This window comes from Haliaeetus albicilla, chromosome 20 (assembly GCF_947461875.1).
Source record: "Haliaeetus albicilla chromosome 20, bHalAlb1.1, whole genome shotgun sequence".
NCBI classification, from domain to species: domain Eukaryota; kingdom Metazoa; phylum Chordata; class Aves; order Accipitriformes; family Accipitridae; genus Haliaeetus; species Haliaeetus albicilla.
In genome coordinates, this window is record NC_091502.1 from 19,034,315 (window position 1) to 19,059,533 (window position 25,219).

The window sequence follows — 25,219 nt, forward strand, 5'->3', positions numbered from 1 at the left end:
GATATCCAATCTCCATATTTCTTTGGGGCAAAAAAAGTACCGGACAGAAGTTTAGTGAGAGAGAAATCTGTCTGACTCCTACAGCAGTCTGGTTGGTTACTTTCTTCCTCAGCACGTAGACAAAGAGGGCAAGCAGATAATTAGTTATTTGTATAGGTAGGAGTGATATTTTTCAGACACGGAGACTTTTTTAGCATTGCAATCCCAGCTAGACTGGCGTCATTTGGGAGATGTTGGCAGTGCTGAAGAGAGCAGATGGGATGTGAGCGTGGTGGGGAAGACAAGGCAGGATAAAGGAAAAAGAAGAGCTAATCAAAAGTCATTGGGAATTTTATTCAGGAAATGGAAATGGGGGGAACCCAAACTGGGATCTAGCAGGAATAAACCATAAATCCTCTAGGGTGACAAATCTTACCTAGAAGGGTAATGGGTAATCAAAACTTAAGAAACAGAAATTTAAAATATGGAAATGAACTAACTGAAATGGAGATCAGTCTCCTGATAGCCCTAATGCCCTTTGTATTTCTTCAGTGGCAAGCAAAAGTGACTTGGAAGAGCCACTTATTTATTTAAAGTCCTTGGACACATTAAAAAAATAATTCTATCTAGATTAGAGCAAAGACAGTTTCTGTCTGGAATGCATCTCCCTTCACTTGAAGAAATCAAAGTGCCCAGATTGCATGTCCCAAATAAGAGGCTAAGGAACCAGAAGGTATAGGAGAATAATCTGAATTTTGAAAAATGCCCTGTCTCACATTTAGCATTCAAAGAGGCTCAGTCTCTCTTTATTGCACTTCCAAAGCAGTAATTATTTTGTAGTGAGTGTATTACTAAAGTAAATATTGAAGGTTTTAGAATTACTAGATTATGATGATGAACAGTCTATACAAAGATTATTTTTGTGGTAAGAAATAGTATTGTAGAATGGGTTGAATTTAGACAAATGTAAGCTAAAATAAGGCTCAGTGTTTGTATTTAAACATTGGAAAAACAGATCTAGGGATATGATAAATTCATTATCACATAAACTCTCTGGTTCAGTCAGAAGCCACATGCTTGATGCAGAAATAGCTAAGGGAGGTTATCTTGTCAGAAGGATGGATTCCCCAAAAGTCATAAAGGCAAAGAATATTCATCCTGCATATTAGAGAGATTTTAGAAAGTGTTAGAGGGCCTATTTTACTTTAGAGAAAATAGGCACAGAGTAAAAATGATTTGCCTCAGTTCACACTAGATATGCTGCAGTGGAGTGGAACCCCAACTCTGGGGCCATTTTGTGCCTACCAGACTATGATACCTCTTGGAATCAGGTTATACCATTGCAAAACATGGAGTCTCAATTTTATTTACATTTTTTGCTATATATCTGTATACAGATCTCTCTAACTGTTAATGAGTTTAATACTTGTGTGTACCAGCACTGATAGGTCTAAAGAGCTGGTATGTGGTAAAAAGTCATAAAGACTCCCACCTGGTATGTTGATGCTTTGGTAGTTTAAATTTTCATTCAAGGGAAATATACTTTGCTTTCGCAAAGAGTTTTAGTGTGGTAAGGTGCTTTTACAGAGAAAATTAAAGCCATCTGTAAAAGACATGGATATATCACTTCCATTTAATTGCATATAAATAGACCTGAATATTTTCCTTGTTCTGCTCCATACATACCAGATTATACAAAGTGAAATGAAATGAGCCTTAGTGGAAAATTAATTTGAAAAAAAAAAATCTTGGTTCAAAGAGTGGGGGGAAAAATAAGATTGATTTGAGGATGATTAAAAAAAGGCCACCAATATATATATCTGAATTCATATTATTCTATGAATAATATATGCAATGGGATTATAGTTAATGAAAGGATGAGTCAAGAAATAAATGGGTTTATGTTGCCAGTGGGAAATACCAAGCAGAGTATAAAAGCACTGCTGTATATAGGCTGGATAACTTCATACTGTTCCAGATAGTGTTCTGTGCTCTGAAAAAAATGCTGCTCACAGGAAAGAAATTGTAAAACCTAGAAAAAGTAGAGTAAAACAATGAGAGTAGGCATTTTCTTTATCATTTTGAAAAGCATCTCTCCTAAGAGCTGTCTCCTAACAGTGTGGCTCCACAGTCATGATCAGAGCTACGCTTGACCAATTGCAGTGTAGGAGGAGAAACCAGACCTTAAATATCTGCTATTAAAGATTTCCTTGTATTGAACTACCGCAGAGACACTGACACGTAGTGTAAACCCAACTGGCCCTTCAGGAAGATTTTCTAGGAGAAGTTTAATTGGGTTTGTTTTACCTTGCAATTAAGGACAGCTGGAGAGAGGGGGAAGAAGAGGGTTCGGTACCTCTATACGAATTCCTCTGCCGCGCAACCGGGGACACGTGTGACACTGCAGGTGTCCCAAGCGGGAGGACTACAGTCCCCTTATGGAGAAGGCTCATGGTCACTCTAGGTCGGTACCACGAGAGAGGACACAGTCCTGCTTTCCTCCTCTCTCCTACCTTCTTGTCCTCACTTTTCTTGTAAGCATTTGCACAACCATGCCATAACCAGGATTAAGGGACTGATTCGGTTTAAAACCAAACATCTCTTTTTTTTTTAATTTGTTCTGGGATAGCTGACTTGAAGTCACAGACCTGATCCAGTGTCAGCAGAAGGGAGGAACACAGGTGAGCACCTCCGGGCAGCACTTAATTGGTGAGCAGGACTGTTTCTTCTTCTTCACCTATGTGCCACGTTAAGCTGACTTAAAGCAACAGTGAAACTGTGCCATTTGTTTCTCAGTAGCCTGATAAATCCGTGCCTCAGCTAAGCCTGCACACAGACAGTATTAAGGGTTCAGCTGCTAGATGGCAACTTTGTAAGCCACTAATAACTTTATTGCATTCAAATCTGAAGCCATGTCACTCGTTGTGCCAGATTTGACAGAGACTTTCATTCCTCATCACAGTTGTGAGACTGAGCCTAGAGCAGGCTGACTATGGCAGAAGGAAGGCAGACCATCATTGCTTAGAGCTCATTTGTACAATTTATTTCAGTATCATGAGATCTGACATTCTGTAGAAGAAATCTGGCAAGCAACATGTATTTGCATTTGGAAAGAAAGGGAAAAGGAAACAAATTGAGGAAAGCTGAAATGCCAGTCCAAGGACTGTGATTACACAGTAGTCATCACTTTAAAAGTTGGCACTAGTCAGCTGGTATTACAAAGTCACCTCAGGTAATTCCCATCCCAAGTGTTTGGGAGAAACATCAGTGCTTCAGTCCTGGAAGAGCTGCTGATGCTGAGGTTGTAAAGTCAAGGCACTGTACTGTTTGCCAATGTATGCGGTTATATTGCAGTGTCCTTTTTTTTCTTTTTGTTTTAACTTGGCTAAAGACACTACAGGGACTCGAAGGCAGGTTGTAAACAAATAACACTGGTCATAATGCAAGTGTCTAAAAATTAAGATGCTGCCCTCAGTTATTGTGAGAAACCCATCCAATGCCTCTGAGGCTATGTCTCCCCCGCTGTTGAATCACTGCTGAGGACTGCCCTGGGTTACAGTGCTCGCTCTGTGTCTAGTCCCAGCTGCTGGGGAACATCCAGGCTCACACCATCAATTCCGAGCTGCAGCATGCGGCAAGCATCCTTGGGCACAACGCCTCCTCCAAAAACCCTTGCAGTACCCCTGTCAAGGTACTTCTGTGCCACTCCTTGGACCAGCTGCCAGAGAGACCTCTTCGTGCATGTGGGTGTCTGCCTGTGGGTGAGGCAGCTGGGAGATCAGGGCATCCAGGGGAAGTTAATGGGTAGACTGGGTGTCTAAGGCCAGGTACTGGGGAATCTATCTACCTATCTATCTATATGTATGTATATTTTCCTGTAACAGGCTTTCATCCTGGTCAGCCAAAAAGGGCAAGAGGATGAAGTTGTTGGTGCTGCTGGAATTTATGTGAGTGCTGTATTTCTTGAGTTGATCTGTGTAGCTGGTCAAGCACATATGCATATATGCATATACATATATATATAGCTATTGTGCGTATGTGTGCCTATTGGGAATACATGCTCTGCCTCACTACTGGTTGGACCCAAGCACATGGAGCTGTGGTAGCCATACCACCTTTGGGCTTCTATATTTGTCAACTGCTAACACTTTAAACACAGACTTGCACAAAACAGACAAAAAAGGACATTTTAGCCCAGTGGAGTTCTCCCCTCATATAATGTGCTTCTGATTTTTTTTTCTTGGACCATATATTCCCATGTAGATTGATTGTATGTCTCTGAAATATGAATATTCATGTTCAGGAAAGGTCTGGCCTGCTTTATTGTTTCCCTTTACTCTACTTTCTGAACCAAAAGGTTGTTCGTTTTTGTGGACCACGGTCGAATAGACCACCTGCAACACTGAGGGGCAATGTGCAGATGACCTGAAGCCCCTTACTTATCCGGCCAAATTGGTGTTGGTTGCAGGCTGCTGCCTAAAGGACCATTCTCTGGATGAAGCATAAGCATAATAACGTGCATCGTACTGACACCGTCCCACCCATTACAAAGTACCACCGGAGCTGGGGAGCCATGTGGCGCCTGAGGATCTTGGCACTGCTCTGCTTCACCATCCCACTACAAGCATCTGTACTTCCTTCCACCTCCTTTGTTCTCATTTGTGGCACTGCACAAACGCTTCAAGGTTACTGCAGCTGCTGGGGTTATGAGATATTTTTAATATTCCCTCTACCAATGTGATTTAGTGCAGTTTTTCCCCTTATCTTTAAAATGCCCTCCACACCTCTGTAGGATTAAGGGAAGGGAATGGTATGCAGCATTTCCAGCTGAAACTGTTCCTCTTTATGTCAAGCAATTTGAGTATCCATAGCCATTTGGAAAAGGACGCAGTTGGATCTCTCACTGCTGCTTAGCATGCTCATCTGAGTGCAGAGGGCTACACAGCTTCCAGTCGTTGCTCCAATAATCATGTAGTGCTCCAAGTGTTTCTCTTCTAGAATAAAAAAGGCAGCAGCCTCTCAAGCCTCTATTATGAGAAAAAGCTGCTCAGACACCCAAATCCTGCAGAGGATTCAAATAAAATGATCCTGAGCAGAGATCTCTGCTGGTGGTGTAGGACCAAATGCCACTCCTCTCTCAGAGAGAGCTCCTGAATTCCTGCATTCCTGTTCCCCATTTGCTGTGCCGATTTCCTTGAGTCACATTGTGAAATGCCTAACTCTTCCCAGGAAACCCATATAGCTACTTGGGGGTTCAAAACCATTGCATATAAGTCTGGGGCATGGCTCCTGTACCACAAAGCCTAACATGCTGGGCAACCCTGTAACCCACCTTCCCAGTCACAGATATATTCTTGTTTTCTGCCTTCTCAGAAAATTGGGTAGGATGAACCAACAAGTGCTGAGCCCAGCTTACGTTTGATAGATTGCTGATGGATTACAACATAAAGAGCTTTATTCCTACTGGAGAAGGAGATAATGTATAAGCTGAGCATGAGACATTGCTCACGGCACTAAAGGCAGGAGCTGAGTGTTGGAAATAATGTAGGAATCTGTGCAGAGGAACGTCAGTATTCTCTAGTGTAGTACTAGGTAGTACCTCATCGTAACACAGTTATTGACAAAGCGAGCTAATGCTGGCAGAAACCTATTCTGCACCTCTGCTGGAAAGAAATGATGAGTTTAGGTGTGGCTTAGCTGGGCTGAGATTCGGTCAGACATCTCATCTAAACTCTATCACTTTTCTTAGTCAAGCCAGCCTCTGTTTTACACCAATGAAAGTCAGCAATGACTCTTCCTAGGTGCAGGAGAGAAATTCTTGTTCCTTAAAATAGCTGTCATCATGCGTGTTGTTTCACCTCTTGCTGTCAAACCAGGGCAATGTTTGGCTAGAAATACTTGTTTCTAATTCAGATTTATGTCTCCAATGCTGTCCAACACTGCAAAAGCCAAGATAGAGATGAGACATGATAGTGTGTCCTGTGTGCTTCATAAATAAGGAAATACAAATGCAACCGTGTATTGCATGGAAAAAAAAGTTAACATTTGCTGGAGTGTATATCCTGTGTTAACTGTCTTAGGTTCATCTTTGCCATGGTTTGCAGCTAACAGAAAACCTTGACTTGTAGTAAGAGATAGTACAAATGCCAGCTGCTCCAAAGTTTAATAACTAGTTTCCCCTGAAGAGAAAGATAACAAGCAGATTAAAATGGACTGCTATGGAGGTAGCTGGACTGACTCTATGTAACCCACTCCTGTGCTCTGTAATTCAATTCTTTTGAGACTGAGAGATTGTCATTATTGAGGTTCACAAGGGCATGTAATATATAAATCACATCTACCGTAGCAAAGTGATAATTTCTTTTGATGAATAGAAGGTAGCTACACGTGGGTGAGAACAGTACCGTGTTTTCCTGTGATTTTTTACAATTTGAACAATTACATCAGCTATTACTGCAGAAGTGCTGCAGGAAGGAAATTCAACACTATGCTAGCAGTCTGCATCAGACCTTGTCTTGATCATTGTGTCACAGAGAGAGATTTCTCCTCCTTCAGCATCAGGAGAATAGGTGAAGACTAACCATGTGGCTCTTGCCAAGTTTCAGGGCAAAGTAACCTTTCCTTTCAAAAAACACTAATTGCTTGCATAATATGTAGTATACAAAGTGATCCATTCTGTAACTGCGTTGGCTGAACTAAAATCTTGCAGTAAGAGTGATAGGAAACATGCACTTTAAATTGGACTGTTTGAACTGAACCTCCTATATTATTGATTTTTAAGAGCAGAATGGGTCATTACAAACATCTAGCCTGAATAATGACATGGCAGATGAGACTGCCAACTGCTATATTTCACATATAATCCAGAAGATGTCTGTTTAACCTTTCTCTTGCTGTTCCCCTAAAGCAAGGTGGATCAGCAGCACGATAGGTTTTAAGTATGCTTAATCGATAAAAAGAACATTTATCTCCAGAGCCTGTTCCTTGTCCTTATTTCTCTCTGTCTCTGATGCTGTATGGTCTATCTGTGGATTGCCAGAGGACTTCTTGAAGAGTGTGGGTTACTTTAGAGGCAGATGCAACCTCAAGTGTACTGTATAGACTCAGCTCCTGTCTGTCCAATGGGCAAAGCAGGGAGGTCTCCTGGAGGAGGGTTGCTCTAAACCTATATACCTTCACTTTTGCTTCTGGCCACCACTCTAACCATGGTACAGGTTAGATGGACCTGTGGTGTGACCCTCCAGGGCTGTTCTTGCATCCCTTTGGGTGCTTTGCAATTGCAGTAGCAGGAACTGCCCAAGCTTACTGAAATACCTGTTAGAGTCCATCTCCAGTATCTTGGTGTACGATTTGCCTTTCAACCCCAGACACAGGGATATCAAAGGAGAGATACTGGGGAGCTGTGTTTCTCAGCAACACCCCAACCTTCCCACTTACACTCTGTTTTCCATAGATATATTTATGTGGTATTTTGCAGTAGATGTGAACTCACTCTACCCACATACTGAGCCCACTTTGAGTGAGTCAGCTCCATCAAACAAGCTGAGTAGCTCTGGTTAACATGCTACTAAGCCTGAGAGGTTAAGAGGGGAAAGTTAGCAGCTCCAGTTCAGTGCCAGGTGAGGACCTGTGGTAACAGAGGGAGTGAGTGTCCTCCTGCATGTTTGTAGACATCCCCAAGGGGAAACAAAGTTAAGACAAATCCTTCCCTGCTTTCATTTCTAAAAATTTCCATGCTCGAGTTTCCCACCCCTTCAGTACTGATTTGCTCTGTATCTCGTACTTGTTGTAGGAGTTTTTGTGTGCCAATAAAGCTGGCGACCAAAGTCGTTCCTGGCTCACCCGCATATGAAACGCTCTGCTGGAGAGCAGTTTCCTTCCTCTGATATCCCTCCTGGTAAAACAAAGCTGGTTTCTGTGACACGGTGACATCCAGCACAGCAGCTGCTGGTAACGAGGTGATTTTGTTAAGGATCAGAGAGGGATGAGAGCTGAGCTACCTTGCTGCCATGTGGCAGAGCCTTCTGGGGGGACGTAGCTGTGCATGCTGATCAGGACCCTCTTCCCAGAAGGAGCCACGTAATATACATGAGGCAGGTAGAAGAGGCAGCTGCCAGCCAGGATGCATTGCAAAAATGTAATTAATTGCCCCAAGGGCTTTGGAGGTAGGGAGATAATTTTCCCAGGCTCAGTCTTATTACACACACAAGTAAGGGGTCATACACCTTGAGCGTTACATGTGTTCTGGGTGTTTGTATTAGAGTAATTTCTGAACTTGAGTTTAGACAAGCCGTCTGTGCTAGGTATTGTGCAGAGATAAAAAGAAGTATTTTGAGTGGACTTATCCAATCAAAAAAGATTAAAAGGTGCCTCATCAGAGACGTTTGCATCTGAACCGGTCGCTAGTCAGTAACTCTTTGACTGTAGTCTTACTGACTATAAGTGGGGCTCAAAAGGAGATATCTGCATTGTAGCTCAAGAAGAATACAGCTTAGCCAATGCTGAAGGTGTGTTTCCTTAGTGTGTTTCCTTCACTCACCCAGGTGCCAGGGGACAAGGGAGCTCTCTGGGACAGGAGGGCCAAGGTATTCTCCTACACAGTGCTCCTCACTACCCATAGCCCTACAGATCAAATGGTTTACGGGGGCTTCTTTGGATATTGTGCTACCACTCCACAATGATCACCTTTAAGTGCTTCTCCAGCTGTCCTTGGCTTCCTGCTGCTTTCCCTGTCTGCTTCTGAAGTGTTGTGGTTTTTTCCCTCTTTATCCTTCTTGCATGCATTCAGCATGTGCATACAGTGCCACTGAACCCATACAGCCCCCACCGATACCCTTCCACCACTCCCATCTCTGCCACACCATGAACATGGTTCTTTTTTTGTGCAGTAGCACTTTATAATCCAGCTGTTTAATTCCAAAAGGCAACCTAAAGTTTATGGACATGTATCCTGAGTAAGAAAGGACTGTAACACCCACCAGCTTCCACAAGATTTCACTCAACTGCCAGATATCAAAAGATATATTAGCAAAATGCAAAAGCTTTTAGGAGGTAAAGTAGTATTTGGGAGAATTAGGGGTTACACACCATCATCTCAGCTCTGTTCTGGAAATGGTGCAAAACATCCCCAGGTCAGGAGCAAATCCCAAGGGCTTCACTCATAAAAGCAGTACTTGCTTACCCCTGGGCATAGCAGTAGCTCAGTGATGTTCATGGTTTCACTGAGTGGAAGGACTTTATCTGTGTTTCACCTTCATGCCAGGGACAATTACGGAGATGACTTCACCTCATTCACTGCCTTTATGCAGGCAATGGGAGGATGCCGTGCTGGGCACAGGCTGTAAGATCCTGAGCTGACATGATGCAGAAGCACTGTGAGTTTACTGTTACCGTGGGAGGAGGTATATTGCTAATGGCAGCCTCTTGACCTGCCTTAGTCTAACAGATTTTGTGTGGCTCCAAGCCATAGTTCATTCAGCTCCAGAAAAATACAACTTTTAGGCTGTGTCATCGTTTTTTGCAAACACACCTCAGAAAGCAATAAGAGTCTTGCTGTGCCCATATCAAGGAAGAAAATTAATCATACCTTTAGTGTTTATGCAGTAGTTTCTCCATTTTACCCCGCTTTATTATTAGATGATCTATCATTTTATTACAATATCCATCTCAGCTGTGCTTAAGTCACTTGTTTTGGTGTCTCTAAGTTTCCATATACCAAATGGGGAAAATAATTCCTTGGCCTCATGCTTTGTCTGTGTTGTCTCCCACTGGAGAGTTCAGGGTAAGGAATGACTCTTATTTCATGTATTAAACAAATCTGGAAACCCAGTGTTGCCTTACAAGAATTTCTAATGGTTCCTTTTGAGTGCTTTCACTCCAAATGTTCCAAATTCTTGAAGCAAATAGTTTTTAACTGCTAAAAAAACCTTCTTGTTTCCTGTCAACATTTCAAAACAAGAGAACAACTGGGTTTTTCTCATGCCATTTTTTGGTTTAAAAAAACTGAGATGACATTTAAGAGAAAATGAAAATGTTCTGTTTCAAAAACAGAGTAAAAATAAGAAGCTTTTATTTTGACATCTCCTGGGAGTGAAAATCAAATTTCCTCTTGCTAAAGTGTTTTCCAATAAAATCACTTTTGACATAATGCTAACTTTTGTTCTATGGAGTGGAAGAAGGGACTGGCATGAGGGTGAATATATTGAGTCCACAGGGACTGAAAGTGTCCATAAAGTTGGCTTAGGGAATGGGGCATTGCTGGCGTGCAAATCAGGATGTGTAGATTTGGGGTTCTAATACATTTTTTAACAGATTGCTCCACACATGCTTTTCAGTTTAACCCTTTACTGATAAGCAATGTGATAAGGAACATTTTATTGTTAGAGCCTCAGATAAGCCAGTCTGGCATTTCCTAAAGCTGCCAGCTCCAGCCTGCCACTGAAGCAGAAGGGGTTATTTTAGCATCCTGCAGAGGAGTTTATGGCAACTGATGTTGCTGAACAGCACAGAGGCATTTGCCTTGATTAGGCAGAATTTGTGGCATTTTCATTGGGCTCTGAAGCTGATGCGTAGGAGAGTTTCTTCTGCACCCGCTTGGAAGTGTGCATGTATGTAAGTGGCTGTAAATGAGAGTTTCTCCATTCCTATGGGACCTTATGCTTGACTTGGATTACTTTTAGCAGAGTGCATGTACACACGCAAATACACACGCGCACACCCCAGCCCTGAAGGTTTTGTCTCTTTGATGCAAAAATTTAGTCCCGTGTGATAGCAAGCAAAAGAGTAACTGAAGCAATAAGATCAGCATAGGGATGTCCAGCTGTCTCTTGTCATTGCCATTTCATATCACTGCAAATGAAGCGATTGGTATCTGCTGTTGCTCACATTGCTTTGATACCTGAGAGCCATAGTCAGAGGCTAAGAATACGCCAGGCGCTGCACAGATCAGCACAATTAGACAGTCCCTTAATGACAGAGATTATAATATACACATAGGACAAGGGACAACAGATAGCTACAAACAGATGGGAGGAGGACTAGGGAACCACGCAGTGGGACGGCAACGGTCCACCCACTAAGTGAAGGATACAGCTTACTAACGTCTGAGCTTTTCTGCAAGTGTCCTGTCGAACGGAAGAACAGCGACTGAATCTGTGGATGTGAGGGTGAACAATGCCCAACCAGGGGGAGTATGGAGAGACTTGTCTGAATGCCAAACAGCTATATGATAGAGACTGATATAATTAACTTATTGGAGCGGTGAGTGAGTTCCTTAACAATGAACAAGGAATGATTTGGGGATGGGCAGTGAAGAGCCTTGAAAACAGAGACCGGCAGTTCACCTGATGTGACAGAGAGCAAAGAAATGTTAGAAGGGTATGAACAGAGAGGAACACCTGGGCAGAGCATTGGGTTAATGCAATGACGATTGCAGCAGTATTCTGAGCTGTGTGGTTACTCTTGAAAGCTGGAGAAAAAAGGTCCTGTAGTGGTGGCATCACTAGAACTGACAATCTGGGAATATCTGTACAATAGTCTAACAAGATTGGACTTTAGAGATGCAAGAGACTGAAATCCTACACCCTATTGTGTGTCTCTAGAAAATCAGTTCTAAATTGCTTGTTCTGAAATCAGGGACTTTGAAAGTCATCCATATTGTAATAAACCCCGTCCATTACTTCAGAACTTAGAATTGATATGAGAACTGGAGCCCTATTGCATTAGCTGCTGTACAGGTATAAAGTAGCATGGAGATCTTTAATGGCAACTTATTTTCCCCATTGCTATTTAGTTTTTCTTGCAGTTTTCAAGGGGAATTGCTGGGGTGGGATGTGGAAGTCAAGGAGAAGAAAGGTACAGAACAAATGAGAAGAAAGATGGAGGAAACATTTAAAGGACAGAAGTGCAAGGAGAACAAATGAAGATACTATGTGGCTATAGGGGTGGAGGGACTGAAAGAGTCAGCAGAGAGGAAAGAGTTCCTTTTCAGAGCACAGAAAACACCCTAGTGAGTTCAAGTGGGACTGTGGGCCCTTGCTTTCACTGCTTGTGCAGCTGCTCCTTCCAGCTTGAGTGGGTTGACTCCTCCCTTGTTATTCCCTTGTGCTGACTGTAGAGCATATCTGAATAGCAAAGAGATTTGCAATTAAGAGAAATGCTTCAGAGAGCTAAAAAAGCTCTCATTTTTGCTGAATATATGTTTTGTTGCATCTTTTTTCTTTTTTTTAAAGCCATTCAATTAACAATTAATAATTTTCAGGGTGGTCACCTGCTTTTACCAAGCACTGGAGTTTGATCCCTAGGTCTTCTAGCTAGCAAATAAGAAGGCAAGGAGCCTGATTTATCATTGCTAAGAGAGCTGTTGCCTGGGTACTTTCATACTTCTGCACTGCTGAAAGGGAATGACCTAAAAAAAAAAAATGAAGCGTTTGTAAGCAAACGCTTTACTTTTCACCTGAGAGATCTCAACTACTCCTCTGCTCCATCCATCCTTCCCTCATTTTGTGCATCAGGCCTGGGTAGGAAAGGCTGGGGGGTAGCAGATGGGAGGCTGACTGTTGCTCAGTTTGGAAAGCAGCTCCTAACATTTGGCTCACACCTGTCAGCAGACTCCGTATACACTTGTTTATCCTCCTCTGTACCATATGTTTCTATGTAAAATCAGTTCCAATGATCTATTGCCTTACTTCTATCACTCCTATTATGGTCGTAACTGAGCATTTCACAGTCGTTAATGCATTTACCCTGACAGGGTCCCTGTTGCGTAGGCATCTAATCACCCACTTTACAGATGGGTTAGCTGAAGCTCAGATCAACAGCTCCTCAAAAGTCTTGTTGAAATCAATGGGAAGGAGACACATCCCCAAGAGATGGGAGTTTGGGAGAGCAAACTACACGCTCAGTTTCACTCAAGGAATTTGCAGTGGAGTGAGGAATTCCTCTTTTGGGTCCTACATGGATACTCAAAGTGCTGGACCATTCTTGATTTCTTGAGACAGAGCTGTTCCCTGCCTTTGCAAGATGCAGCAGACCCATGGTTGCTGGTGTCCAGTCTTTTTACATGCCTTGCCAGTAAACCCCCATCTCACAACTCTCCATGTTCTCACCAAGGCCTGGAAGAGATGCTGTCCTCAGCAGAAGATTTAGTTAAAAACTTAGTTAAAAGCCTGTCGGCCCAATGTAGTGCCAACAATCAGCTTAAAAGTGTTTTGCCCAAATGAGAAAAGTTAATATGGACCAAAAAAAATGCCTCTGCTGCTGTGGAGACTGCTTCTTCTGTTTCCTCTATTCTTTTTATTCTTGCTTGCCTCTCAGAAAAGAACTTCTTCGCAACCCTTCAGATTTAAAGTCTATGTAGGAGAGGGTTTTTTAAAATGTACTGTATGTACCTATCAGTCACCTACTTATTAATTATAACTAAAAGCATGATTAATCTGTCATGGATAAGGCTGCTAAGTAACCCTAATCATGCTAATGCATTTCTGTCACTTATACAAAAGGCAGCATTATTATCAGTTTTTACATCCGTGTATACTGAAGCCCGTATACACAGCAGCTGCAGAGCACTGGTAACCTTCTTTCTGCCACAGGTGGGACGAGGTTGCATCATGGATATCTGTATTGCCCCCACAGTGCCTGTGCAGTGATTTATTTCCTCAACACCAGTAAGATTTAATGATGTTATCTTTTGCAAATAACTTCACCTTCTAGAACGGATAACAACTACAGTTATGAAAAGTATTCCCAGGGGCTCATAATGACTCTGACTGAAATTCCTCTGTGGGAGTGGTCAGCATGAAGACCAAGGTGCTACTTAAGCCCTGCAATGAGTGGGAGCTAAGAGATGCGTAGGTCTTATACAAGTGTGAATGTCTAAGGAAGACAATTCTTTTGATACTGCGGAGCATAATTCTCTTTTGTGTTCCTTTTCTCTGAATATTCAACTGATCCATTTTTTAATAGCCTAGATGTTGGAAAGTTTATTTCAGGTGCCAAACTCAAAATTTGTAACCACACCTGAAATCCTTGTGCATCCATCCTGTCAAGAAGTCAATGGGCGGATATGCTAAATTACAGCTAAGCTACAATGTTTCACTTTTAAAATGTTCTGAAGATAAGCTTTTCACAGAAAGGAGTTTCAAAACTGACACCCCCAGAAGGCTAATTATACCCTACAGTATTAGGAGCAGAAGACAGGTGGGTCACCCTTTGAAGGATCCATTCCACTGATGCGTGGGTGACCTGCTTAGACTTGATGCCCTATTTCTGGACAGGTGAACTATGAAGAATACAACCATTAGGCTCATTAAATATATAAATTGAGGAGAAAAAGCCTGACCTCAAATTTGCCTTTTTACACCTAGCTTTCGGTTAGCTTTTTAGTTAAATAAGATGAAGTTTTATGTAAGAGTTTTGGTGTGAACTGCCTGAAACTAAAGAACCTCACTGCAAGATGACGTCTGCAAGATGTAATCTGCTTCCCTCCCGTGCTGCATGCCTCAGTGACCCAAATAAAGAAACCATTTTGGTTTTCATCTGAATAAGTGCCTTGCTGCATGCAGGCAGGGTCTCAGTCACTAGGTTTCTGAGCATACAAATTTATGAAAGAGTCCCAGAAGTTTGTATAGGGTAATAGTTTTTTTGTTCTAAGCATTGCAGTAGCCAAGTCACAGTCAGTGCATGGTGGGAAAGTAGAGGCAGATTGGTAAGAAAATATAAACTGCTCCAGAACAAGTGTTTGTGTGGCTTCTACAGTCCTTTGCTTAGCTAACTTCCTTTTTTATTGCTCTTTAGTCATCACAGTTTGGTGTAATGCTGTCCACAGTAAATTGTTTGTAGCCATTCACATGTATTATAGTGACAAAGAAATTTTTAAAGTCACCATTAAATCTTGGAATGCTGTCTTTAACGTAGCAATTTCACTCTTTTCTTGCAAAACTGTGCTCCCCTACCCTTTCTTATTAATAAACATGATATCCTTCTGTTTGTTTTCCTGTCATTCTGCACAGCTGTACTTTTCTCTTTCATCAAGAGACAGTCACAATTTTGTTTGTCACACTGAAATACAGATTTTTTTCTTCTTTATTTATGAATAGCATGCTCGGATTTTCCTTATGGAATAGAAATTAAAACAGCACTGACATTTAGAATGTAAAGGAATTGTTCCAACTGATTATAGTCATGTTAAAATGAGTCACGCACTTTTGGTCCAAACTTCCTGACATACACATCTATATATATTAATCATTGTGACATCATTGAAGAACTATTTTTATCTTGGTAATAAAAGCTTAATGCATTTGTCAACTTGTCAAATTATATTTAATCCAGTGAACATACAGACAGGTTAGGAAATATATTTGCTCTCAAATAATAGCAGACCTCAATTCTACATGTCTGAAAATGCTGTGCATGTAAAGGCATGTAAAATATTTGCAGTTTTGAAATATAAGTGAAAAGCACACTGTAAAAACACAAAATGAATGAGGTTTACTAAGAAGAATTAAACTCACCTGTCAACAAATGCATGGTGTAGTACAAAGATAGGATCATTTGCAGAGCCTTGTACTTGGGACATGGAGCCATTCATGTAGATGTGAAGTGCATTATGCAAACCGCTTTGAGATATGTTTGATATTGCAGTCCGTGGATCAGCAAAGCCTGTATATTCAAGAGGAAATCATATGCTGATATGACAATGCGTATAATGCTTTTTGCAGTAAGACTCAAGATCAAAGTACCTACTTTCACTTCATTTACAGTCAGCTTTTTAGACAACGGCTTAGGAAAACACGTAAAGGAGTGCTAATATATTTCAAAGGCATAGCAAAGATGAAATTAGAATAAGCTAAATTAAAACTCCTGCCATGTAGCTAATGCAGCATGTCAGCAAATGTACTGCTTAATTGCTTTATATTTTTAAATTTCTTTGTCCACTTTGTCTGGCTGTTAAAAGGCAATGTAATCCCTGCAGACATTTATGTGTGTACGTTTATTCATGTTGAGAAAATTTATTCACTTTATTTTCATTTTGATCTCTATACTTATAGGTTCCTAAGATAAAACAGGCTATTCTATCTTATCATATACTCAGTCATTTAATATTGTTTGTCTCTATAGAACACTTTTTGTTCTTTTCTTGATAGGAGCCAACACAATGCAAGATATAATCCTTACAAAAGGATTTGGTAAATAATCAATAATCTTCTACAGTCAGACTTGTAGGATGAAAGTCTGTGGATTGCTGTTATTTTGGAGGGCACTTAAAATATGACCCTTGAGAAGAGTTCACAGACCAACCCCCAGATAGCAAATACTGGAAGATGAGTCTCTCCATGAGTGTTTATTTTGGTAGCCTGCCCATACCTCATCTCTGATGTTGGTAGCCCTTCTCAGCATCCTGACAGCCAAGCTTCCTCCCTACTTGTAAGGATTCCTAATAAAAGTCAACCATCTGATCCTTCTCTGGGATTTTCCAGGAGAATAAAAGCAGAAACATATGTTGTCCTCCCAGTCTATTTCTTAACCCGATGCTAGTTCTACTATTTAACCCACACTACAAAACCTCTCTGTTCTCTCTCTTTGATTTGGTTCCTGAAGATGTCTTGTTTCCACAATTTCTGTAAGCTGTAGGATGAGGAAACATAGTGGAGACATATTAAAACATCTTTACAATTGAATAATCAGATAAAAAGGGCTGTGAACAATATGCTTGTTGTGCTGATCCTCAGTGTTTTCCCAATATTGTTGCAGTTTATCAGGTCTGCAAGGTAAGGAAAAGAAAGATCATAGCTCTTCTCTTTGGGAAATGCCTCACGCACTGTGAACACTTGCTTTGCTTACTTATTTGGACCAAGAACTAGCATTTGAATGAGGGTCAGCAATATACTTTTGAAGTGAATCTCCCAACAGTCCTGTTTCATGCTGTGACTCACATCACAGAGCAATGTCTGACTTTGCAATCTGGATCCCTTTTGGAGGAAACCTAAAATGTGCCAATGATCAGTGGGTGTTTAGTTCATAGGACTGAACTAGAGCTAGTGCGAAAGGACCCCTTCCCTGTCAAAACCCTCATCTATAACATGGAAGTCGGGTCCTCAGTACCAACTGTTTTGCTCTTTGGATTTGTTCCTCTTTGAGCCGCACAAAGTATTAATTAAGATGTGGCTAGAGATGCCTTATGGGTAGAGTCATACTCTGTGAACTTGGAAACCTGAGTTTTAGACACCACTGGGACTCTCATCTTCTGTATCAAATGATTGCATCGCTTTGTCACTCTGAATTCCCTCATCGGGCTTTGCCTTGTCTGTTAACCTCTTCAAACAAGGGAAAAGCATTTGGCATAAAAACACTGATAATTATAATAAAGATCAAATCATAACTGTGACCCCTAGGAACCAGTATACCATAATAACCATCCATCTTTCTGATTGTAATAGTATGACAAAGATTTTGAGAAATTCAAGGGAAGTCAGAGTAGAAAACATAATCAGGACAGTTGGAGGAAGTAAAGCTGGCTTATGATGAAAATTGTAAGACTTCAGGCTGGAGTGAGTCTGGATTTAGGAGACAAAGAGGAACATGTTAACACCTACAGATAACAGCAGGTTTTGAATAAATTAGATGTGGACTGGGATTATTGAAGACACTGCATGGTGACATAAACAGAAGTGGGCAGAAGTTCTCAAAGGGAAAATCTTGCCCACAGAAATTTGTCTGATGGTGAATGCTGTGTCACTTAGCTGTCAATTAGGGGAAACAGCAGACTAAAATATCACCTATGAAGAATAATGTACATTGACAGTCTGGCCAGAACTCACAGGAACCGATGGCAAGAATTTGGGCCTTTGCTGATGGCCACAGTGCGAGATCCTTGGGATCAGTTGATGTAGCAATACTAGGAAACTTCTGTGAATATTAACTGAAAATGATCTATATGTATATCATTCTGAAGCAACTCTTCCACTGTGTTATTCAGCTGTGTTATAAGTATGTTTAAGGGTAAGATAAACTTTATGCAGAGTCTAGGCAGAAGGCTAGATGTTTTATATCACACTTGGGATACTTCTTAAAATTTCTTAATACATTGCAAACTCTTGATCTAGTTATTCATAAAAAAATATACAGAATACGCATTTTGGCTCTGGACAGCTTTTCATGGAACATCTGCGCATGAGCCATTTATCTTAATAATCAAAAGCTCTGTAACTGGGACAGCCTTAGGAACCCCACCCACCAGCTCCCAGCTAACTGGGGTGCATTCAGTCAGTGTCAAAGGTGACATCATGTTTAACCATGTGCATAAGAAGTTCTAATATCTGATTTCTTGTTATGAAAACTCCATATAAATTGTAAAGTTAGCAGGAATAAAACCACAGTGTGGTGTCACTTAATTTTATTAACCTGGGTCTTATTTTTTTCTCTCAGACTTTTTAATAGGCATCAGTACATTCGGGATGACATACTCTGAAATGGGGTAGAGACAATTAAAAAAGAATATGTGAAAACATGAGAATTTTTCCTTTTTTTTTCAGAATTTTTCAGTTTTTCAGTACGGAAAACTTTGCTGAGGTGGCTGCAATAAAATCACCTCTACAACAAATGTGAGGCTACAGATCTACAAGCGCAGTGAGCTGAGATAAGAGCTCCCTGCCTCGAGATAGAAGAAGTCCACTTTCTCCACCTGCCTTGCCCCACGCTGTGCCTTCCTCTCCTATGCGTTAACTGCACCTCGTCACTCCTTCTGTGAACTGATTTAACTCACTAGTCTGGCAGTAAACTACCCTGGAGTGTGGGATGTCAGGTTTTTTCCAGGCTACTGAGATACAGTATCTCATGTAAGGGTACGATGAGAACCAGTGTTGGTACCGAAAAAGGAGGGAGAGCAACTGGCTGTTGGATGGAGAAGATTGCACAGGGAAGCAGGACTGCAGCCGGTGGCAGTGAACTGTTAAATCATCTGGCCAGTATAGGAAGCTGTAGCATTCAGACATCCTTTCAAACCCTCATTTAATTATGGTGCATTAGAAACAGCCATTAGGGCATACATCACTGAAGCGAATGGAAGTTCTACCAGATTTCAATAAGAGAAAAATCACATTTTTAAAAGATCATAAACATGATTCTGCTGCTACTCATAGCACTGTAAAACAGTAACAGTGACGCAGTGGATTTGAAGTAGCTTCTCTGGAGCCAGGCCAAATTAAATCAGATGGGGATTTAGCCCAAAGTTTATTATAGGAGGAGCTAATGATGCCACTCAAAACTAAGGCTGCCTGACAGTTTTTAGGATGATATATAGGTGGTTGTCACTGAACATGCAGTTAGGTCAGGTGTGTCTTTTAATAGAGTATTTAATTATATTAACTCTGGGTTTTACAGTCTAACAACAGAGACCACAGAAGTCCGTGTACAATCGGTCAAGTGCAAAGCTTTATATATTGAAAGCAGGTAGTGTTTTCCTCGGTTGCTCATTTGCCACTGACTGAAGTACGCTTAGCAGAGGGTACGCAGGACTTGGAGAGCATTAGCAGTGTTCAGTGCTACAGGAATGGAGGAACCATTCCAACAATCCTATCTCCTCTGATTATCTTAACAGACTGCTCAACGTCTGTGGCATCCCTAACAACACCGAGCGATTCATAACAGTTTTACAGATGTTTTTTTAACTGCAAAACTGTTTTTCTTACTAAAAAAATTTTAGTTTTTTATGACTTTATAGGCCAGTGGTTAGGAGAGCTGGGACTTTGAAGGTCAAATTCTGCTTTGTATGTTGCATGTTGAGGGGATCAAGTGCACCCTTAGGGGATCGAGTGCACCCTTAGGGGATCGAGTGCACCCTCAGTAAGTTTGCAGGTGACACCAAGTTGGGCGGGAGTGTTGATCTACTCGAGGGCAGGAAGGCTCCACAGAGGGATGTGGACAGGCTGGATCGATGGGCCGAGGCCAGTTGTATGAGGTGCAGCAAGGCTCAGTGCTGGGTCCTGCACTTGGGTCTCAACAACCCCATGCAACACTACAGGCTTGGGGAAGAGTGGCTGGAAAGCTGCCCTTCAGAAAAAGACCTGGGGGTGTTGGTCAACAGCCAGCTGAATATGAGCCAGCAGTGTGCCCAGGTGGCCAAGAAGGCCAGTAGCATCCTGGCCTGTATCAGAAATAGTGTGGCCAGCAGGAGCAGGGAGGTGATCGTCCCCCTGTACTCGGCACTGGTGAGGCCGCACCTCGAGTCCTGTGTTCAGTTTTGGGCCCCTCACTACAAGAAAGACATTGAGGTGCTGGGGCGTGTCCAGAGAAGGGCAACGAAGCTGGTGAAGGGTCTGGAGCACAAGTCTTATGAGGAGCGGCTGAGGGAACTGGGGCTGTTTAGTCTGGAGAAAAGGAGGCTGAGGGGAGACCTTATCGCTCTCTACAACTACTTGAAAGGAGGTTGTAGCGAGGTGGGGGTCGGTCTCTTCTCCCAGGTTACAAGCAATAGGACAAAAGGAAATGGCCTGAAGTTGCGCCAGGGAAAGTTTAAGTTGGATATTAGGAAAAATTTCTTCCCCCAAAGGGTTATTAAGCATTGGAAGAGGTTGCCCAGGGAAGTGGTTGAGTCACCATCCCTGGAGGTATTGAAAAGATGTGTAGATGTGGCACACAGGGACATGGTTTAGTGGTGGGCTTGGCAGTGTTAGGTTTATGGTTGGACTTGATGATCTTAAAGGTCTTTTCCAACCCAATGATTCTATGATTCTATGTCTGAGTCCAACTGGCTGATATATTTAGTTCCACTCTCCCTGGGGATGATTTTTTCTTTAACAAGGATTTCACATTTTAGAGGATTTCAAGTGAGATAGATCCATCTACTTTAAAACAGGAAGGAAGATATAAAGAATTTTAAGGCCATATCCTCGTTGGTCTTTGAAGTTAGTTAGTGATGTTCTTCTGGCTTATGTTCATTGATTTTTTCTGCCATTGGCAATCTCACAGGAAATTTTTCGGGGTTAAATCTTACATATTTTCTCAAGGAATCTTATTACTGTACTCTCTCCAGAGTGAGGTAGCTGCAAGGTCTGCAGAATTTGGCCTAGTACAGTAAACTACAGTAAACTACAGTAAATGAAAGTTTGTGATTACCTAATTTAGACCATGTCAACATCTAGTTTTTTTCTTAAAATGACTCTTGTAGACCTTCACTGTGGGCTGGGCTGAATAGTCTTTCTAGTTCTGTAGTAATGACCCTCTGCAACTTGACAGCTCTTTCTCAAAGTGCAGCATAAATTTACCCAGAGGTTGAGGTTTGAGCTGGGTGAGGAATGCTGGCTGTAGGCTAAAACTTTTTTAATTAGAAGTTTTCTGTTGGCAAACTTCATTTTGAATAACCATTTTTCATTAGCTATATGAATAGCTATGAAAAATACTGAAAAAAGTTTTCCAGATGAAAATCTCTCATTTCAGAAGAAAAGGAAAATGTCCTATTAAAATGAAATTACATTTTGAAATGTTTGATTTTTTATTCTATTATTTCCTGACAGAACAGCAGTAAGAATACGTAATTGTGACAGACAGTGGAATGCTATGACATGGCTTGACTTGATACCATGTGTCATGAGTTAATTCATGAATAATGAAAGTAATATAGAGTTTTAGAATTTAAAAAAAAGAATCTTTATTTTCACTTTGTGCAAAACTTAGAAGGCACTGATTTTCATTTGGAGTTGCCATGAATAAAATAATTTTGAATGTGGAATTTGCTCATAAAGAAAAATAAATTCTATTTTTTTCAGCCATCTCTTATTCTTAGGAGGTAGCATTCAAGATGTCACACCAAACTGAACTGCACAAAGAAGAAACCCAACTATTTCATTTGCAGTCAGCTAATCCATTTCTGATCTCACCTGATGCTTATAAACTAGAACTGTTCTCTTCTTGTATCCATGAATTGTCCAATGAAGCCAACAGTGTTCCCCGGTTAGGGCACGATTCAACAAATCCTATTTAAAATAATTGCTTCCACTTCAAAGGCCAATGTGCAAACTGCTTTTAACCTGTTATTTTTCAGTCAAAGCAGACACTGGCCTGTCCCAGAGTGAGAGGGCAGCTCATGCGCTCAGCCACAGGGGGTTGTTGTTTTATTGAACAATATTGACCTTTGCTGTTTATGGCTGTTGTGGTCACCCTTCAGTGACACAATTTCTGTCACTATAGCAGTGTTTTCTATTAGACAAACACAGATTCAACCTGTGTTGTTGGCATCTGCTCATAATGATGCTGATACCTATCCCTTTTGAAGGGTAAAACGGTGTTGTCTTTGCTCCAGTGCACTCAAGCACGGAAGAGCATAAAATTTTGCCCAGAAGGGGTTCTCCTATGTGATCGGTTCTTCTAAGTGATTACAGGTGTTTTTCATTACAGAACTAAAACTGAAGAGTAAATCTCACACTGGTGTAAATCAGCCACTCAGTTACAGTCACTGGCTTGGTTCTGGTCATCTTTTGTAAATCTAGTGTAACTCCAGTAAAGTCAGTGAACTTTGGATTTACTTTGGATCTGCAAGAGATTAGAATTTGACCTTAGGTGTATTGGCACAGACTTGAGTAAACAAGTAAAGAAGGATTGAAAAGCGTTTTGCTTAGGAAAATAAGTAAATGTTAGGAACTATAGAGTGTTAGCAGGTTCATAAGAATGCCACCACGTAGAAGTGGGCACTGGCACAACAAATGTAACCTGGCAATTTAAGCTTGGCATCTGTACACAACAAAAAACTAAGCAGGCCATTTGTAAGAAAAGAGTAACACAATGTTGTAACACAATATGGGGGTTTTTTGGCAGTAAAGCTTGTTTAAAAACTTTCCACCAACTTTTTCAACTTTAGCCATATATTCTTGGCTTCACATTGCAGTTCACTGTCTTGTTAGCTAAATAAGTTAGTTGACAGAAATGTTTGTGGTCCTGTGGTGTAAAGTTAATTGCTGAAATAATTCAGGTTAAAAAATAAAATATCTTCAAAGATATCAAAGTATCAAAGAAAAAAAAACCAAACCACAAAAAGATGTCTCAGAATAACAGTGTGTCTGACGGAATAAGCTCCATCTCCGTAATAATATAGATAAATACCTACTGAGCCACATCCAGCTTACATTCAGACAGACTCATCACCAAAAAAGCCGCTTATTATGGCACGCTGTGGACACAGTTTCACTTCAGTGATCTCTAGCTTTAATGAAATATTGTTATGGAAAGAAAGGTAACATCACTCTGTTGACCTTTACTCTCTTCAATATCAGCTCTTGAGCACCGTAGATCTCCTTTAGCTAGGCTATAAAAGTTAGACAACAATATAGGATCTGGTAATTGCACTGGGAGTTGGACTATGAGCAAACATGGTCACTCTCTTAACAGGATTTCCCCTAGAATAGAGAGGTTCTAATGTGAGGTGGTTTGGGTTTTTTTTTTGTTTCATGTCTGCAGAGATTCTAAGGAGGGGACATTCATTGCCTCAGTCTTACCCTACTGAGCTTTTCCTCACTGTGCCTTAGCTTCCCAGGCTCCCTCCACATGCATCCTAGGATTTGCAAGGGCCCACCTTCACTTCTAGGAGAAAAGGCGCTGCTCAGTCTCTTTTCTTCCCTTTCAGAATCACATAGGAGGGATCCTACAGATGGCCAGGAAGGGCTACAGTGCTTGTCAGGGAGGGCACATTTGGATGGACTGATAAAACAGGCATTCTCTGCCCCTGCCTGGAGCTAACTGGATGCATCCAGAAGCCGTGCAACACTATGACCAAGATAGTATAGGCTGCTTCTGTAGCTACCTAAGCTGTACGGCTTCTGAATCATATCTGACTTGCATACATCTTCAAGAACATGTAGGGTTTTTTTCCCTAGTCTATTAGAATAACTATCTAAATCACATGAAAACCATTAAAACTTATTGGTGACAACCTGACATGTCTTGTGTGGCATTGGGAGGGCTTCAAATGGCCACAGTGGTGAGCTGGAACTTCATAACCTCAGTTAGGAGAAAGACAAACACTCTTCAGCTTCTGAAGGGTTGTTACACAGAACAAAAGAACTCACTTTGAGGAAAATTTGATCCAGAAGAGCTCTTTTCAGATGCAGTGACATTGCCATTATTCAGATTAAAGCATGACCCTCTTCAAGTGTGATTGGCAGATGACACTATGATATTAACAAAGACCAGCCGTTACTGTGCTTGCTAGCCATGAAATTAATGTGACAAAGAGCAATAGAGAAAAGGTTTGATAGATTAATCAGACAAAACTCTGTTTCTGATTTTAGAGTTAAAATAACTTTTTCAAGGGTCTTTGAGAACTGTAGGTGCTTTCCGGGTCATTGTGCAATTCTGTCTCACATCTATTTTGTTGCTTTTTTTCCAAATAGCTATGTTATTTTCAATAAGAAAATGTATCCATTTGTATCAAAAGGGTATACTTGATCTATGACTGTTTAGCTGCCAGTTCACACTTAACATTGACAATAAGCAGGTTTTGCCCTTTTTCTGCAAGTACTCACTGAATTATTGTTATTTAATGAGCAGTCATGATACTGAAGTTTAGGCTTTGTGAGTGAGCAGTCCATTTTGACTCCGCTTCCCAGTAAACACATATATGGCTCTGCATAACTTCCATAGAATGTGCTTTTGCTTTTGTTTACAAAACTAGCAGCATAATTGTAGACCCTCATTATTTCATGACTTGTTTACTTCAATTCCCCTTTCTTTACTGCTCCTATTCTACCCTTTTCATTTATTCACATAATTTATGGAGAAAAATGTGAGCAAGCCTCTACTCAATTATGACACCTTTTTCTTTCCCATACTTTATGTGGTTTCTGTTTTCAAAGGTAAAAAGCACTGCTATGTCCAGAGCTGGAGTCAATTAATGTCTGGATTCTCTGTTGGCTTCAGCAGAAAAATTCCACAGTTTTGACTGTTTTTAGAGCAGAAACTGGTTCACTTTTTTTTTCCCCCAAGAAAGCTTTTTGGCATTCCACACTGCATTAAGAGTAATACTGAACATATTAAGAGCTTTGCTTTCTTATCCTCACACACACTCCTATATTGTATTGTTTTGGCCCTTGCACAGTTCTTTGCAAGCAAAAATCTCTGGGACATCAAAAGTAGATCATATTTGATTCAGATGATATATGATACTGTAGGAATATTTACTGATAAATATATAATGTGTCATCCTTGTTTATTAGCAATTTAGCAAGATGCAAAAAAGATTGAGTAGAGAGAT

General features: G+C 41.0%; 1 protein-coding gene across 1 annotated transcript in view; it reads right to left on the reverse strand.

Moving 5' to 3' along the window:
* The window catches only part of TYR (tyrosinase), a 50,693-nt gene that overhangs the window by 13,763 nt on the left and 11,711 nt on the right, over positions 1-25,219 (reverse strand). Inside the window, exon 3 of the mRNA XM_009917683.2 lies at positions 15,492-15,639. Coding sequence (XP_009915985.1) covers positions 15,492-15,639 — 148 coding nt within the window. The remainder of the gene's footprint in view (positions 1-15,491; positions 15,640-25,219) is intronic.